The 15,894-nt window shown below is 41.1% G+C and overlaps 1 protein-coding gene across 1 annotated transcript; it reads right to left on the bottom strand.

The window, feature by feature from the left end:
• Positions 1-2,071: 2,071 nt before the first annotated feature.
• Positions 2,072-8,362, bottom strand: LOC115205921 (uncharacterized). Its single transcript, XM_029772358.1, has 3 exons — positions 8,359-8,362; positions 4,753-4,758; positions 2,072-3,177 (listed from the first exon to the last, which is right to left on the bottom strand). The coding sequence occupies exon 3, from the start codon at positions 3,120-3,122 to the stop codon at positions 2,073-2,075; it is 1,050 nt and encodes a 349-aa protein (XP_029628218.1). The 5' UTR covers positions 3,123-3,177; positions 4,753-4,758; positions 8,359-8,362; the 3' UTR covers position 2,072.
• Positions 8,363-15,894: the final 7,532 nt, after the last annotated feature.

Raw genomic sequence — 15,894 nt, 5'->3', positions numbered from 1 at the left:
TCTATGTCTACCAGTTCTGGTATTTCTAACTCTGTCATTCTATAGGCTCTACCTGATTAGCTAAACTGTCATCCATCATTTAAAGAGATTGCTCCTAGTAAACCAACTCTAGGGATAATATCTTGACTTAATATTTTAGCTACCATAATCATGTCCACCAAGTAAGTTGGGAACGTTTCTACCCATTTGCTATACTTATCTGTTACTGTTAAACACCCCTTCTTCCCCTCAATTCGGAATATCTCAATAAGGTTAATTTCCAACTGTTGGAATGGATATCTTACAAAAAAAATGTTTTTTAAGTAATTATCCTCTAGGCCATCACTCTTTCCTAACTACTCTACTATACTTCCTTCCCCTTGATACATTGCTTAGCCTATGTATCAATATTGCTGCGTATCCATACAATGTCTTTGGTAGGATAAGTCAATTATCCTTATGTCAGACCTTCTCTTATAGGATGCCCCCTTTCATTTTCCACATGTCCAATTCTCCCTGGGGCCTTCATCCTTGGCTATCATTTAACAATCCTCTGTCAAGTGTCTTATCTTCTTTAAGATGTATCTGTGCTGTTTTGTATGGTTTTAAATGTCTATGTGCTTGTCTGTGTAAATAGTAACTTTTCTCTCCTTTCTTATTTCACCGGTTCTAGTCAATGCTACTATTTCGGCCTACTGTGTAGAATAGTGTCTGGGCAATGGTTCAGTGTCTAACACCTGAAACCAACTAAGCTTTCATTGCCCTTTTAGTTAGGGTAACAATTACTTTCAACAAAATGATCATATCTCCTCCTATCGAATTTACCAAACATAAACTTAAAATCAAAACTAAAATACATGCCTGCCAATGGAGCCGATAGTCTCTCCATGAATTAATATCCTAAAGCTAAGTGAACCAAATTCTCTTCCTATCTACTCCTGCTGCCCCCCCCCCTCCTTTCTTCCTGCTACTCCCCAACCCTCAAGGTTTCAGCAGTGCAGGGGAGGATCTCTCTGTCTGCCCTTCTATCTGTCTCCAGCTTTTTCTCATAACAGAAAGTATCAAATCTGGGTTGTTTCCAAATATCGACTAAATGTCTCATTGTCTCCTTGGTTGCACTCCTGAACTTTAGAAAAATCAACCTGTCTAGATATTGCATATCTACTTAAATTTATCTCGATACCCTCAATAATCCTGGATCACCTACAGATGTCATATATCCCTGTCCTGTTGACATAAGTCTACCATTATTAAACTTATTCACAACAAAATATAGTAATACTAGTATATCAATTCCACAGCCTTGTTGTGTTAAATCTCTTATACTGAATTCAACAACAGCTGACTTCCTAAGGGAAAATAAACATATCTAGATCATGTAAAAAATACCCCTGCTACTGGTCAAAATATTTTCAAATTACATAATCAGATCAAAATGACTAATCTGATTTCCTTCACCCAGAAAAAACTATTTTACCCTTATTGTTCTAGGAAAATAGACTTAAGGAAGCCTACCCTTAGTCTAAGGCTTTGCCCTTTTAGTCCTATCATTGGTTCAAATTATCAATTGTGTCTAAGAGCTTTAACTCCATCATAATTATCAGTTCTACAAATTCCCTTAAAATCAATATCACCAATGACCTTAAATTCACCATCCAAATGACTTTTCAATGTGGCTGATCAGACCACACAGGGAAGCCACTAGAGGGGTTTAAAAGTCATACCACCCTTTCAGAACCGTGTTTCTTACTACATTAAACAAATTAAAGCTAAGAACTTTATCTACATTTGTATCCCAGGTTCCCAGAACATCCCTTATCAAAAGAATTTTGTGTGTTTATTAAAACTCTGAAAACAAAACTTCCAAAATGCCATTTGTGTATACCCCTTTAAGATATCATGTCCCTAGGAATTTTTTTATTTATTTATTTTTTTCCCAAGAGAGCTAAGCGCTTCTTTTTCCATAAAATAACCACTTGGTCAATGTTTCATCCTATCACATTGATTCAAAAACCCAACAGTTGACTATAAACAAAACCTAATAATACTTAAAATTCCATTGTACTCCCCCCAATCATTAGTTTTAAACTTCCTCAATGGTTTATGTGATTGACCATACCTTTCTGTGGGCGCCTGACCTTCTTCTCTCTGTATTTGTCTCGACCCCCTCTCTGGCCTCTCCTGTCTTTGTTATTTTTGCAATCTCGGTGATTATGGCCTACTTTATTGCAGTGTTTACACGGCTCCTCACATTCTCTAGCAAAATGTCCTGTCTCGCCACAATTGTAACATCTATTTCCCCCTTTCTCTCCTGCCTTGCTATTTTTTTCTCTTTTGTCACCTCTACCATTCCCTGCAATCTCTCCTAGAGCGGCCATCAGATATTCTGCTCCTTTCCTTTCCTTCTTCTCTTTCTCACCTTTGCGAAGTTTCTCATAGTGTACAGCATATCTCTTTACTTCCCTCAAATCTGCTAGCCCCCACACTACGAGGTTCTGTTTAATGGCGCGGTTTCGACCTATTTTATTGCAGTGTTTACACAGAACCTCACATTCTCTAGCAAAATGACCCGGTTTGTTACAGTTAAAGCATCCATCTCTCCCTTTCTTTTGTCTATTCCTATCCGGACTTTGGTTATGGTAAACGAGTCTACTGAGGGCTCTGGGTTGTGCAGCACCACCAACAAGCTCTCTTCCCCTAGTTCTCATCTTTCTCTCTACCTCCGTTTCTATCCACTTTTTCAATAAAGTGGCTAAATCCTGTCCAGCTCCCTGTGTCTCTTCCTCTCTACCTCCCTCGGCTCCCTGAGGACCAGCATATGGGGGAGGGGGTATTGGTACGGGCGGCACTTGATGTGGTAGCCTCCTTCTCACTACCACCACCTCCCTATCTGGGTTCTCTCGCCATCCCTGGTCAGCCAGGGAGTGGTATAATTCGGGTTTGGATGGTGTCTCTGTGGGAGCCGTGGGAGTCCTCTCTGTCTGCTCCTGGCTACCCAAACATTCATTTTTAGTAACACCCTTACTTTTGGCCCCCTCCGCTCTCTTTCTAGCTTCTGCCAGCCAAACCCGAGCGGTGTCAAGCCCCTCTGTGCGCTGCTTCTCCGTCTTACCCCCACTGACCTTATGTATTTGTTTTACCATTAATTCCAATCTTTCAACATTTAAACATCCATCAAAATCATACTTCTTCCTCCATCTCGGCCCAAAATGAATGTTCCTTTTATCTTTTCCCAGCATAAAACGTTCATCTCCCGTCAATACCGGGATTTCCTTAGAGGATTTACTACCCATGTTGCTTAAATCGTTTAAAGTACACTCGTATTTATTCTGCTTCTTCTCCCAATCTAGAGTTTTAGAAATATTATTCGTAAGAACCTTAAACTATGTGCTTTAATTTATACAACTCCGAACCAAATACGATCAGTGTCTCCTCGTTGTTAATCTTTAGGTGTATGCTATTTTACCGTTATTAACCTAGAATTTGGGGAATAATCGTTTTATATTACAAATTGCTTCTATCTCATCGCTCAAAAAGAACAAACGATATGTTTTCGTTATTAACTATTCAATTTGGGGAATAATTCTTCTATATTACAAATTGCTTCTATCTCATCGCTCAAAAAGGACAAACGGCTTTTTTCTTGCGACTGTTGATTCTAACAATATGTTTTCATTTTTAACTATACAATTTAGTGAATAATTCTTCTATATTACAAATTGCTTCTATCTCATCGCTCAAAAAGAACAACCGGCTTTTTTCTTGCGACTGTTGATTCTAGCTATATGTTTCCGTTATTAACTATTCAATTTGGGGAATAATTCTTCTATATTACAAATTGCTTCTATCTCATCGCTCAAAAAGGACAAACGGCTTTTTTCTTGCGACTGTTGATTCTAGCAAGATGTTTTCGTTATTAACCTTCTTTTCAATTATAGAGTAGTTCTGCTAGAATGATTTATACGTATCTATCCTAACCCGGTCTTTATCTCGCTCATAGGCAAACACTGCAACCCGTTTTATATTTAGGTTTTATTGTCTGTCTTTTCCTCGCGATTTATCGACAGAATTCTCCTCACACGCAATCCCTCATCCCAGCATAATCACTCTATCTCTCTCGAAACCTTATCTACAGCGGGGACTGTCGATCAGACATTAGGTCGCATACGTATGCAACTATAAACTACTTTCCAGGGGTCGTAAAGCCCTAGTTAACAGCCTATTTATCTGTTGCTTCATGTAACTCTTGACACCAATACCTGTATCTCTCTCCACCATATTAGGTCTCACCTCACCCATAGATATCAGACCCAAAGCCGTATTTAGGTACCGACTATCCCCCTATGGACTATTAACCCTTTTACATTATCAGGTTCTCACCATAAGACCGAGTTTAGTTTTATGCAGTGGCCACAGTTGCCGAGGGTCTATTTCGGACCCTCCGTCGTTTTCGAATTCGTCGTTTTGGATTTACAACTAATTTCTGCCTTCCATTCGCGCAGAATACTTGATTCCCTTTAAAACCGATTTTTCTCCAATCGAACTTCCGAAGCCAGATCACCAGCTATAACATCCCCGACTTTCAGCGTCTAACACCCAGAGTACATTAAAATCCTCTACATCAATGAGATTTTGAATTTACGACTGATTCCTGTCTTCTATTCGCGCAGAATACTTGATTCCCTTTAAAACCAATTTTTCTCCGCACGAACTTCTGAGCCCAGGTCACCAGCTATAACATTCATCAATCTCAGCGTCTCATACCCAGAGTACCTTTCACTCATAACAATCGCTTTTGCCTTACACTCTCAACAATCGTTTTTGTCTTTCACTCACAACAATCGCTTTGCCTTGCACTCTCAACAATCGCTTTTGTCTTACACTCTCAACAATCGCTTTTGTCTTTCACTCACAACAATCGCTTTGCCTTGCACTCTCAACAATCGCTTTTGTCTTTCACTCACTTCTCATTAAATGCCAACACCCAATTGTGTCCCTTATTCCCTCATGCAATGCAGACAGGTGTATTTCTCATTTCACTCATTTCACCATGCAATGCAGACACACAGGTGTATCACTCATTTCACCATGCAATGCAAACCTATAGGTATATCACTCATTTCACTATGCAATGCAAACCTATAGGTATATCACTCACCCCTTATTTAATGTAATCATACAGGTGCTATTCCCCAAAAGTATGAATAAAGTCTACTGACCTTATCATTTGCAGCTGAGTTTTTCAATGTTCGTTGAATCTCGTCACCACCTCTGTCGCGTACCAATTTGCCACCGGCCTGTAAAGAACCCACAGAAAAGGGCCAGGTCTTTGATTTACGGATATTTCATCCGCCCGTGCACGGTTTCGGTGTCTCCTTGGAACGACAGCGGCAGTTTGAGATCCGTCTCGAAGGACCAATTGTTAAAGGAATTTTATATCTTTGATGATAATAATCAATAATCAATTCGCCTTGACTAATGCCCAAGGTTTGTAAGACAATGGGTTAAAATAATTAGGCAAGGACTCAGCTTTCTGCAAAAGGTATCTGTAGCTTTTATTCAGAGAACGTTCTGAGGTCAGGATAACAAAACAGTCATTATATAGTTCTTGCTTTCTTACGCACATGCATTTACACACAAACTGTTGGTGACCTGCTTCCCCCACAAACTTCTCACACTCTTTATCACTATCCCGAGCTCGCCTGTTCCTTTCCCTCAAGGTTAGAAATGCTTTGAAGCTTTTACTCCCAGGACCATCTGTCTCCTGGTGCCCCTCCTAATTGTATACACACATTTCTTTCCCTATCCCATGGTTCCTGGACTTTCCAGAAATATTCAAACTTATAGATCCCTACATTGATCATTACATTGATTATTCATTAACCATTCTGTATGACTAATAATTCATCATGGTCTATTGATTCATTTACCTTTAATAGATAATTCTCTTACCAGTTCCTCTCTCTCCTCCTTCAGCGCTGTTAGCTGGGCTGTGTGTTCCTCTCTCTCCTCCTTCAGCGCTGTTAGCTGGGCTGTGTGTTCCTCTCTCTCCTCCTTCAGTGCTGTTAGCTGGGCTGTGTGTTCCTCTCCCTCCTCCTTCAGCGCTGTTAGCTGGGCTGTGTGTTCCTTTCTCTCCTCCTTCAGCGCTGTTAGCTGGGCTGTGTGTTCCTCTCCCTCCTCCTTCAGCGCTGTTAGCTGGGCTGTGTGTTCCTCTCTCTCCTCCTTCAGCGCTGTTAGCTGGGCTGTGTGTTCCTCTCTCTCCTCCTTCAGTGCTGTTAGCTGGGCTGTGTGTTCCTCTCCCTCCTCCTTCAGCGCTGTTAGCTGGGCTGTGTGTTCCTCTCTCTCCTCCTTCAGCGCTGTTAGCTGGGCTGTGTGTTCCTCTCTCTCCTCCATCAGCGCTGTTAGCTGGGCTGTGTGTTCCTCTCTCTCCTCCTTCAGTGCTGTTAGCTGGACTCTCCTCTTGGGGCTCCTCGTTTGAGGATGAGGTGTGATCAGACTCACTTAGGAATGGGGAGTCGTCACCAAGAGAGAGCTTTTCCTGCTGTGCTCTCTAATTGATAGTGTAAAAGTCCTGCTGAAACTGCATGAGGATGCCCTGCACCATTACCGTCCCAGACTTGTACACGTTGACAGAGGTTGTTTCAATTTCCTCGATGTCTAGTATTCTTTGTTTCCACTCTGGGCCAATAACCTCTATCTTGACATAGGGGTAGTGTGCTCTGATAGCACTGTGCCATGTCAGGGGATGGTCTGTGTGGAAAATGAAGTTGCTTACCTTCCCCTCTTTGTAGCAGTCAGCAAATAGTGTCTCTGGATTGTCCGGATCGGTGTCCCGTCCTCGGGACGGTTGAGCTAACATAGGCTAACATGATTAGCATGAGTTTGTAAGAAACCCAAAAAATTCCCAGGACATAGACATATCTGATATGGGCAGAAAGCTTAAATTCTTGTTAATCTAACTGCACTGTCCAGTTTACAGTAGCTATTACAGTGAAATAATACCATGCTATTGTTTGAGGAGAGTGCAGAATTATGAACTTAAAAATATATGAATAAACCAATTAGGCACATTTGGGCCGTCTTGATACAACATTTTGAACAGATATGCAATAGTTCACTGGATCACTCTAAAACTTTGCACACACCGTGCTGCCATCTAGTGGCCAAAGTCTAAATTGCGCCTCGGCTAGAATGATTCATTATGGCGATGGTACAAAAAAATACAAAAAAGTATGATTTTTTCTTTGTATTATCTTATACCAGATCTAATGTGTTATATTCTTCTACATTAATTTCACATTTCCACAAACTTCAAAGTGTTTCCTTTCAAATGGTATCAAGAATATGCATATCCTTGCTTCAGGTCCTGAGCTACAGGCAGTTAGATTTGGGTATGTCATTTTAGGTGAAAATTGAAGAAAAAAATAGGGTCAGATCCTTAAGAGGATTTATTAAGGAGCTTCTTTTTGTACTTATTGTGTGCAGTGTTATTTTTATATTCAAGGTGACCTCTGCACAGGGGGAAGCCATGGAGCAGGGAGCGTCAAACTCCTCTGCATTTTGGTGGGGGAGGCTATGAAACGCTGCTGCCATTGTTGGAGTTCACACAAGAGTTCACACATCTCACTTCACACTTCAGTGCTAATTGAAGTTGCAGCCGGGTCTCTTCTGTCCTAGCAGCTTGGTTGCTTAGTAGCCTTTTTCTACTTAGCTCTACATAACATAATTACTTAGTTATTGTAACTTTTGGGCTTCAGAAGTAGCTTTAGACTGAACATTACTCACTCAGTTTTGGGTTGGATGGTATTTTGGTTTGCTATACGTTTTTTCTTGATATTACCTTGAAGGATTCTTACTATAAGGACTTTTGTCCAAAATTAAGGTTGTAGTTTTGGAATTTGGATTTAGAGGGTAGTATCCTGTGTAAGTCCTTGCTAAAAAAAAATCGACCCATGTTTATCTACGTTCATCCAACTTTGATTCAATATTTTGGGCAGAAGAACTCAGGCTACCACTGCCAGAAAGTTGAAGTCAGAGGAGAGTCAGAGCGATGTGCAGCGGCACAGAGACGAGGACGTAGGAACCGATTTGACACACTAGTTTATTGGCTAGACACGATTTTACTGTCAGAATGCCAGCAAAATGGGCAAAATATGGGCGAAAATATTGCAAAGACTGGGAAAGAGAACGGGGTATAATGGAATGGATTAAGAGCATCCCAGAAAAGCTGTCTATAGGTATTGCAAATCAGAAATGCCAGCCCACCACGCCGATCTTATTTCTCATGAACAAACGGAGAAACACAAGAGAAATGCTGCTCTATTTTCTAATGTAAGAACATTGTTTGACACAGGAACTACATTTGTAAGAGAGAATAACACATTTAAACGATCAGAGTTACAGATGGCTACACATATTGCATGACACTCCAGCATTGGAACTGTAGATCACCTGCGATGTGTTGTTGAAGACACTGTAAAGATAGGAATCAATGTCCACAGAACAAAATGCACAGTGCTCATAAATGCAGTTATAGGGCCCACAGTGCATGAGGAACTAATAAAGGACATTGGGAATGAGTCTTACTTGTTGATTATTGATGAAAGTACTGATGCCACAACCAAGAAGCAACTGTGTGTGGGATAAGATAACACAGCATGAAACTTTTTCAAATCATAAGCAACATTCCAGCTGGTGATTTACTGACCATTGCCAATGGCTTGTTCAAGTTTGTTAATGACAATAAATTGCCCATTGACAACTGCATCGGTCTAGCCACAAATGGCTGCAATACAGTGTGTGGCAAAAACAATTCCGTCCTGACAAAACTTCAAGCATGTAATCCGAATATCGTCTACATAAAATGTGTGTCATTCCCTGCAACTCTGTGCCTCCAAAGCAGTGAATTTTCTTCCATGAAATGTTTATTATATGGTGTCACAGACATATACATGGTTCTCCAATGCTATGGCATAAGGGGACGATGGGCGGATAAGAGGCAAGCCGTAATTTTGATTAAGACATTAATGAGCGAGCTAGGACGAACATAGTCAATATAACTATTTGTTCAGTACTTTTGAAATGTACAGCAACAGAATTCAGAACATGGGCCATCCTTACAGTATTCTCCCTGTACACCAAGTCAGAACTGTAGGAGAAATAATGGGGGCATATAGGCAGATAATGAAAGCTCTTACAATATTCAATGATAACATTTCTCTAAAACAGGCTATAGGTTACATGTGCACCACCAAGTCAGAACAGTAGACAAAATTAAGAGGGCGAAAAGGGGCCAAATTATTAGGGTGGGGCACTTGGGCTACTAACAGCTAACTACACAACATTAACATAGCATTACTTTCTTAGTATACATATCTCCCTGGCATATTACATTTATGCAGCAGTATACAAGACATTTTTGGACTCATCTTGTTGTGGTGTGCTCACTTGAACAGGAAGGTGGCATGGCAGTCCTACGTGGGCAAACTTGTCATCAAACTTTGTCATCAAAGTCTGTCATTCTCTGGATTTATGGTGCTTTCAAGACAACTGGGAACTCAAGATCGAATCTGTAATGGTGTGGGTGTAGCTAGTGCAGAGGAGTCAGGCGCAGGACAGCAGAGATGAGTAATTAAAGTAACTTTACTCAAAATACCAAGTACATGTAGAACAAAACAAATGGAAAATGAAAAGTGGATCGGCGATGGCTAGAAGGCTGGTGACGTCGACCGCCACCCGAACAAGGAGAGGGACCGACTTTGGCGGAAGTCGTGACAGAATCATGATGACGTCAGTGATCTTCATGTCAGAGCTCTAGAAAGAGGCCAGAGTTACAATTCCGAGTTGGATGACCGTTCAAAACATATTTTCCCAGTCTGAGCTTGTATTTTCCTGAGTTCCCAGTTGTCTTGAACTCACTGAAGTCAGAGTTAACAGTTGTTTTGAGAGCGGCAGAAGTAATGCTGGATTGACAGCATGGCCAATGTTGAATGTTTATCCTTTTAAGCTTGGAAAAGAGACCCTTAAACCCAGACTTGGGACCACACACCCACTCCACTGAATAGCAGGCTAGTGATTGCTTTGCAATGCTTGCAGTTAGCCACTGATTCCTTCCAAATCTGTAAGGGCTGTCGTCATAAGAAAACCAAGATGCAGCGGAGGATGTGTACTCATATTAAAGATTTAATCAAATGAACCACTATAAACAAAATACTCGACAGAAACGACAGCAAACAGTCCTGTCTGATCCTACATGAACAAAACAGAAAACAATCACCCACAAACCCCAAAAGAAAAAACAGGCTACTTATGTGTGACTCCCAATCAGCAACAACGAACTACAGCTGTGCCTGATTGGGAGCCACACACGGCCAAACAAAAGAAACCAGCCAACATAGAAAAATGAACATAGAACGCCCACCCAATGTAACACCCTGGCCTAACCAAAATAATGAACAAAAAAACCCTTTCTATGGCCAGGGCGTTACAAAACCACTCATTGTTGAATTTGCGATTTCCAACTTGTTGTGTAATGTTTATGTCCAATGGCCGGTGAGCAGCGATACGTTTTATCTATAATTTATCTTCATATGACAAGGATTGAAAAGGATTTGCCAGTAGATTGTCGACTTGATTCATGATGATGACTGCTAGCTACTGTAGTTATAACGTTATTTGACATAATTTTATCTGTGGCCAATGACCTTCTTCTTGAATGGACACTTCTAATGTAACTCTATGGCAGCACCCGAGGGGCTTGAATTTTTGAGCTCTACCCTTAGATTTGGAGGTGATGTAGTGTCCCCATGAGTGACAGAACAGTGAACCAATCACGGCGCAACTAGAGAATATTACCAACCCCTGCGCACCGTATTTTCCGCTGGTTGCCCCACCACCACAGAAAGCACTGAGCTAGGCTGAAACACCTTCATTTTGGAGCTGCCTTACTCAAGAAAACAAAAAGAGACCAAGTTTGCATAAGGCTTTATTAACTCAATGATTTTTTTTACATTGTTTGCAATCTCTTATGTGGCACATATTAATGCCAAAATAACATGCAGAACAGGCAACCCCCCCCCCAAAAAAAAATCCGGCTAGACTCCTGGAAAACTCTTATCTGATCTAATTACCTTCTACTGCTCTCTTGTGGAGCAAGTCATGGTACTCAACGATTCCAGACCAGGAGTGAACTCATGGAATTCGACTTGACAGATGAGCATCGCCTGCCGCTCAAGGCTGTGGACTTCGGGGTTCAGTTCCGCCTTGCTCTCTCTGAAGCCAGAGGAACAGACCCACAAATAGTACAGGACATGAGAACCCGGTGCAGAGACTACATGGTAGTCCTGACAAGGGAGATCAAGAAGAGACTTCCGGAAAACATCAAACATCTGGAGGCACTCAAGTCTCTCCCTCTGAGTATTCTGCTCAGTAGCGTCAAGCCACATCTCATTCTTCATTCTTCCCCCACCCCCCAAATCAAATCTAAAGCTAATGTTATTGGTCACATACATGTGTTTAGCAGATGTTATTGCGGGTGTAGCGAAATTCTTGTGTTTCTAGCTCCAACAGTGCAGTAATATCTAACAATTTCACAACATATACCCAATACACACAAATCTAGGTAAAGGAATGGAATTAAGAATATATAGATATACGGACGAGGAATGTCAGAGTGGCATAGACTAAGATACAGTAGAATAGTACAGAATACAGTATATACATATGAGATGAGTAATACAAAAGATGTAAACATTATTAAAGTGACTAGTATTCCATTATTAAAGTGACTAGTGTTTCAAGTCTATGTATATTAGGGCAGCAGCCTTTAATGTGCTAGTGATGGCTATTTAACAGTCTGATGGCCTTGAGATAGAAGCTGTTTTTCAGTCTCTCGGTTCCAACTTTGATGCACCTGTATTGACCTCGCCTTCTGGATGATAGCGGGGTGCAGGCAGTGGCTCGGGTGGTTGTTGTCCTTGATGATCTTTCTGGCCTTCTTATGACATCGGGTGCTGTAGGTCTCCTGGAGGACAGGTAGTTTGCTGTTGCGCCTTCTTCACCACACTGTCTGTGTGGGTGGATCATTTCAGTTTGTCAGTGATGTGTATGCTTCTATCTCAAGAATGGAACCAACAAAGAAGTCAGTAAAATAGAAGGGTCCTGGTTAGAGGTGGCTTTGACACTGATGCCGCTGGGGAGAAAGATTTTCAGTAACTTTAACGTTTTCCTCTCTCCATGCTTTCTTTGCCATTCAGCAATGCTGCTGTTGAACGTGCCTTCTCCCAGATGGCATCGATAAAAAAACAAGCTGAGAAACAGAATGCAGGAAATATCCTTTGAGAACATCATGAGGGTCGGCGGAGTCCGAGCCCACACGCAAAGGAACAACATACACTGCCACAAATTCAGGCCATCAGCGAGGATGCTCTCATTGCTCACCGCTGACATCTACTCAGCACAACTGGCTGAGGTAGACGAGGACAACCCTCTTATCTAACAGAAGAGAGGAAACAGACTGTAAATAGTTCAATTTGATGCAAATATTTTGGATCCCTGGAACAAAAGAGAACAGAGTGGCAGTTATAGTGGCAGTTCACAGCAGGAGGAGAGTGCTCTGGATATGGGCAGGGAGTTTGCTGAACACAAGAAAAAAGAAAGGTGAGTAACTTTTATAAGTGTTATTTTTGGGTCTGCACACACACTTCCTTCAGTCATCTTTCCGGTGAAGTCTCGTTTACCCCTGTTTCTCTACCTCATCCCTCATTATCTCTCTGTCTGTTGCTCTACTCTCTGTCGAGCAACATGGGGAATGGCAGCAGCAGCAATTTGTATGGGGCTCACCTCATCCTCTAGGAGGAGGGCTACTACCAAACCAGCCCTACTGTCTTGGTGAGTACTTATCTCTAAATCCATTACAGACTATCACATTATAGTAGTGATCGATTGATTAATAGTAGAATACGCTATCTTGATGTACTGGACTCATGATGGATCTCCTCTCTCTCTCTTTTCATGCTCCAGAGGGAGGATGGATGACTGAGTCCAGTATGTCAGAGGAAGGCCCAAAAAATTGCCAAAGACTCCAGCCACCCTAGTCATAGACTGTTCTCTCTGCCTACCGCACAGCAAGCGGTACCGGGGCGCCAAGTCTAGGTCCAAAAGGCTTTGTAACAGCTTCTTCCCCCAAGCCATAAGACTGCTGAACAGCTAATCAAATGGCTACCTGGACTATTTGCATCCCCCCCACCCTCATTTTTATGCTACTGCTACTCTCTGTTTATTACCCATACATGGTCACTTTACCTCTACCTACATGAACATATTACCTCAATTACCTTGACTAACCTGTGCCTCCGCACATTGACTCTGTACCAGTACCCACTGTATATAGCCTTGCTACTGTTATTTTATTGTTGCTCCTTAATTATTTGGGTTTTTTTGTTTTGTTTTTTTACTTCAGTTTATTTTAGTAAATAATTTCTTAACACTTTCTTAACCCTTTTTTTTCTTAAAACTGCACTGTTGGTTAAGGGCTTGTAAGTAAACATTTCACTGTAAGGTCTACACCTGTTGTATTTGGCCCACAAATACTATTTGATTTGATTTGACTGGGACATCAGGCTGCAACCACACATTAATTTACATTTATTATGAAATAAAAGAAGCCAAAAAGCAAACTGTTGGGGCTTTGAGATTTGTATAGTCCAGTTTGAAGGAATGCAATTATTTTAGAGCAATGTGACTTGTATTAACACTATTTCACAATGATTAACATTGTGAAAACACCATTTCAGAACAATGTTTTCTGAAAAAAACATACCTCTAACCATTCACTTCTATAGTTAAGATTAAATCATTTGGTGTGATTAACCAATAACAAAGGGAGAAATGAAGGGAACAAGGTAAAGCAATTTGACCATAAGTATTTAGACTGTAATTATGGAGACACCTATTGGATACATGTGCAAACTTGTCGCTGGAAAACAAATTTGGCCTACTTTTCAGGCCTTGTGGGTTGGTTTTGAGTCGTCATTGTGCCAAAAAAACCCTGACCTGGCAACACTCACAGTGAATCAGTTCAGGTGTCCAGGAGCAACACCCACCTTTACAAACTCTGCCTTGAACTACCTAGACGTACTCATATCCTCATCAAACTCAATGCATAATGTCAATATAAAAATGATAACATAGGCTACAGATATCCGTAAGATAAGCATGACTATCACGAGTAAGAAGCTCACTATTGCAATATAGAAGTATGTTTTTGAGCGGGACCACATGGCTGGCTATCATGTAGACACTGATAGGACGGTAGCCTACCTTGGGTCGCAGCCATTTGATATCTTTGCTGGGGTCCGGGGCGGTAGGCATACCGATGGAGGTCTGGTCCGGGGCGAAAGTTGGGTCAGAACAACGAACCGGACTTAACGCACTCATCTAGGACAGCTACATAGTTGTGGTCCCGAAATGATACCGGGTTGGCAATGGACCCAAGTGCAACCTGCTGAGCCTCCATTTTCAATGGCAGTTGAGATGAATTTGGAAAAGTAGGCCTAGCAAATATAATCAGATTGAACCAACATGCCTATCTCGATTTGTTCGTCTAAACAGTTTTGGGGAATTGTGCAACAAACAAACCCAGTTCATAATACATGCATAGGCCTACCCACCCACTTACTGGAACCATTCGGGAAAGGTATACAGAGCCTCTAGGAAGTTAGTCAGCTGAAGTAATGACATGGTGCCAGGAGTTTACTGTATTGCTTATCGTCGATTTGCATCATTTTCCGTGGTTAGTTAATCCCATATCGATGAAATGTGTGGTGGCCTATAAACTGCTGTTTATTAAAACGTCTTGCTCTCTCTTTCAAACACACATACACGTTCCTCTTCTTCCTTTAAACACGTTCTTTCACAATTCTTCTTCCACACATTGCCTATATTTAGCTAAAACGGTCCTCTCCATCAAACCAGTTATGTGGGGTCTATGACGTGAGCGCCTTTTCGTAGTACCCGACTGCAATCGATAGTAGAATACTATATTTAGTCACCAGATGGCGGTCTGTCTCTGCTAGATGTGCGATAGGGAACTGGAGTTGCGGCCCACACAATTTTGAAGCACTACAAACGCCAAGAGACAATAAAGCAGAAAAAGTGTTATCATCCGCAAATGTTACTAGGAAAGGAGAGATACAGTATGTCTACGAATAAGTCTAGGCCATTTTTTATTTCCTTCTATGACTATAGCCTGTTCGTCATCTATAGGCAGTGGTGAAAAAAGTACTAAATTCACATACTTGAGTAGAAGTAAAGATACCTTAATAGAAAATGACTCAAGTAAAAGTGAAAGTCACCCAGTAAAATATTACTTGAGCAAAGGTCTAAACGTTTCTGGGTTTAAATATACTTTAGTATCAAAAGTAAATGTAATTGCTAAAATATACTTAAGTATCAAGTACAAATCATTTCACATTCCTTATAATGAGGCAAACCAGACGGCACGATTTTATTTTTTCACGTTTTATTTACGGATAGCCAGGGGCACACTCCAAGACACAAATAATTTACAAACGAAGCATTTGTGTTTAGTGAGTCTGACAGATAACAAGTAGTAGGGATGACCAGGGATGTTGTCTTGATGTGAGTGAATTGGACCATTTCCTTGTCCTGCTAAGCATTCGAAATGTAACGAGTACTTTTGGGTGTCAGGGAAAATGTATGGACTAAAAAAGTACATTATGTTCTTTAGGAATGTAGTGGAGAAAAAGTATAAGTTGTCAAATATAAATAGTAAAGTACAGATACCCCAAAAAACGACTTAAGTAGTACTTTCAAGTATTTTTTACTTCCGTACTTTGCACCACTGTCTATAGGCCTACATGCAGGAACAGCTAATGTAGCCTATAGCGTCACAGT

This window comes from Salmo trutta, chromosome 13 (assembly GCF_901001165.1).
Source record: "Salmo trutta chromosome 13, fSalTru1.1, whole genome shotgun sequence".
NCBI classification, from domain to species: domain Eukaryota; kingdom Metazoa; phylum Chordata; class Actinopteri; order Salmoniformes; family Salmonidae; genus Salmo; species Salmo trutta.
This window is presented reverse-complemented; position numbering and strand designations above follow the sequence as displayed.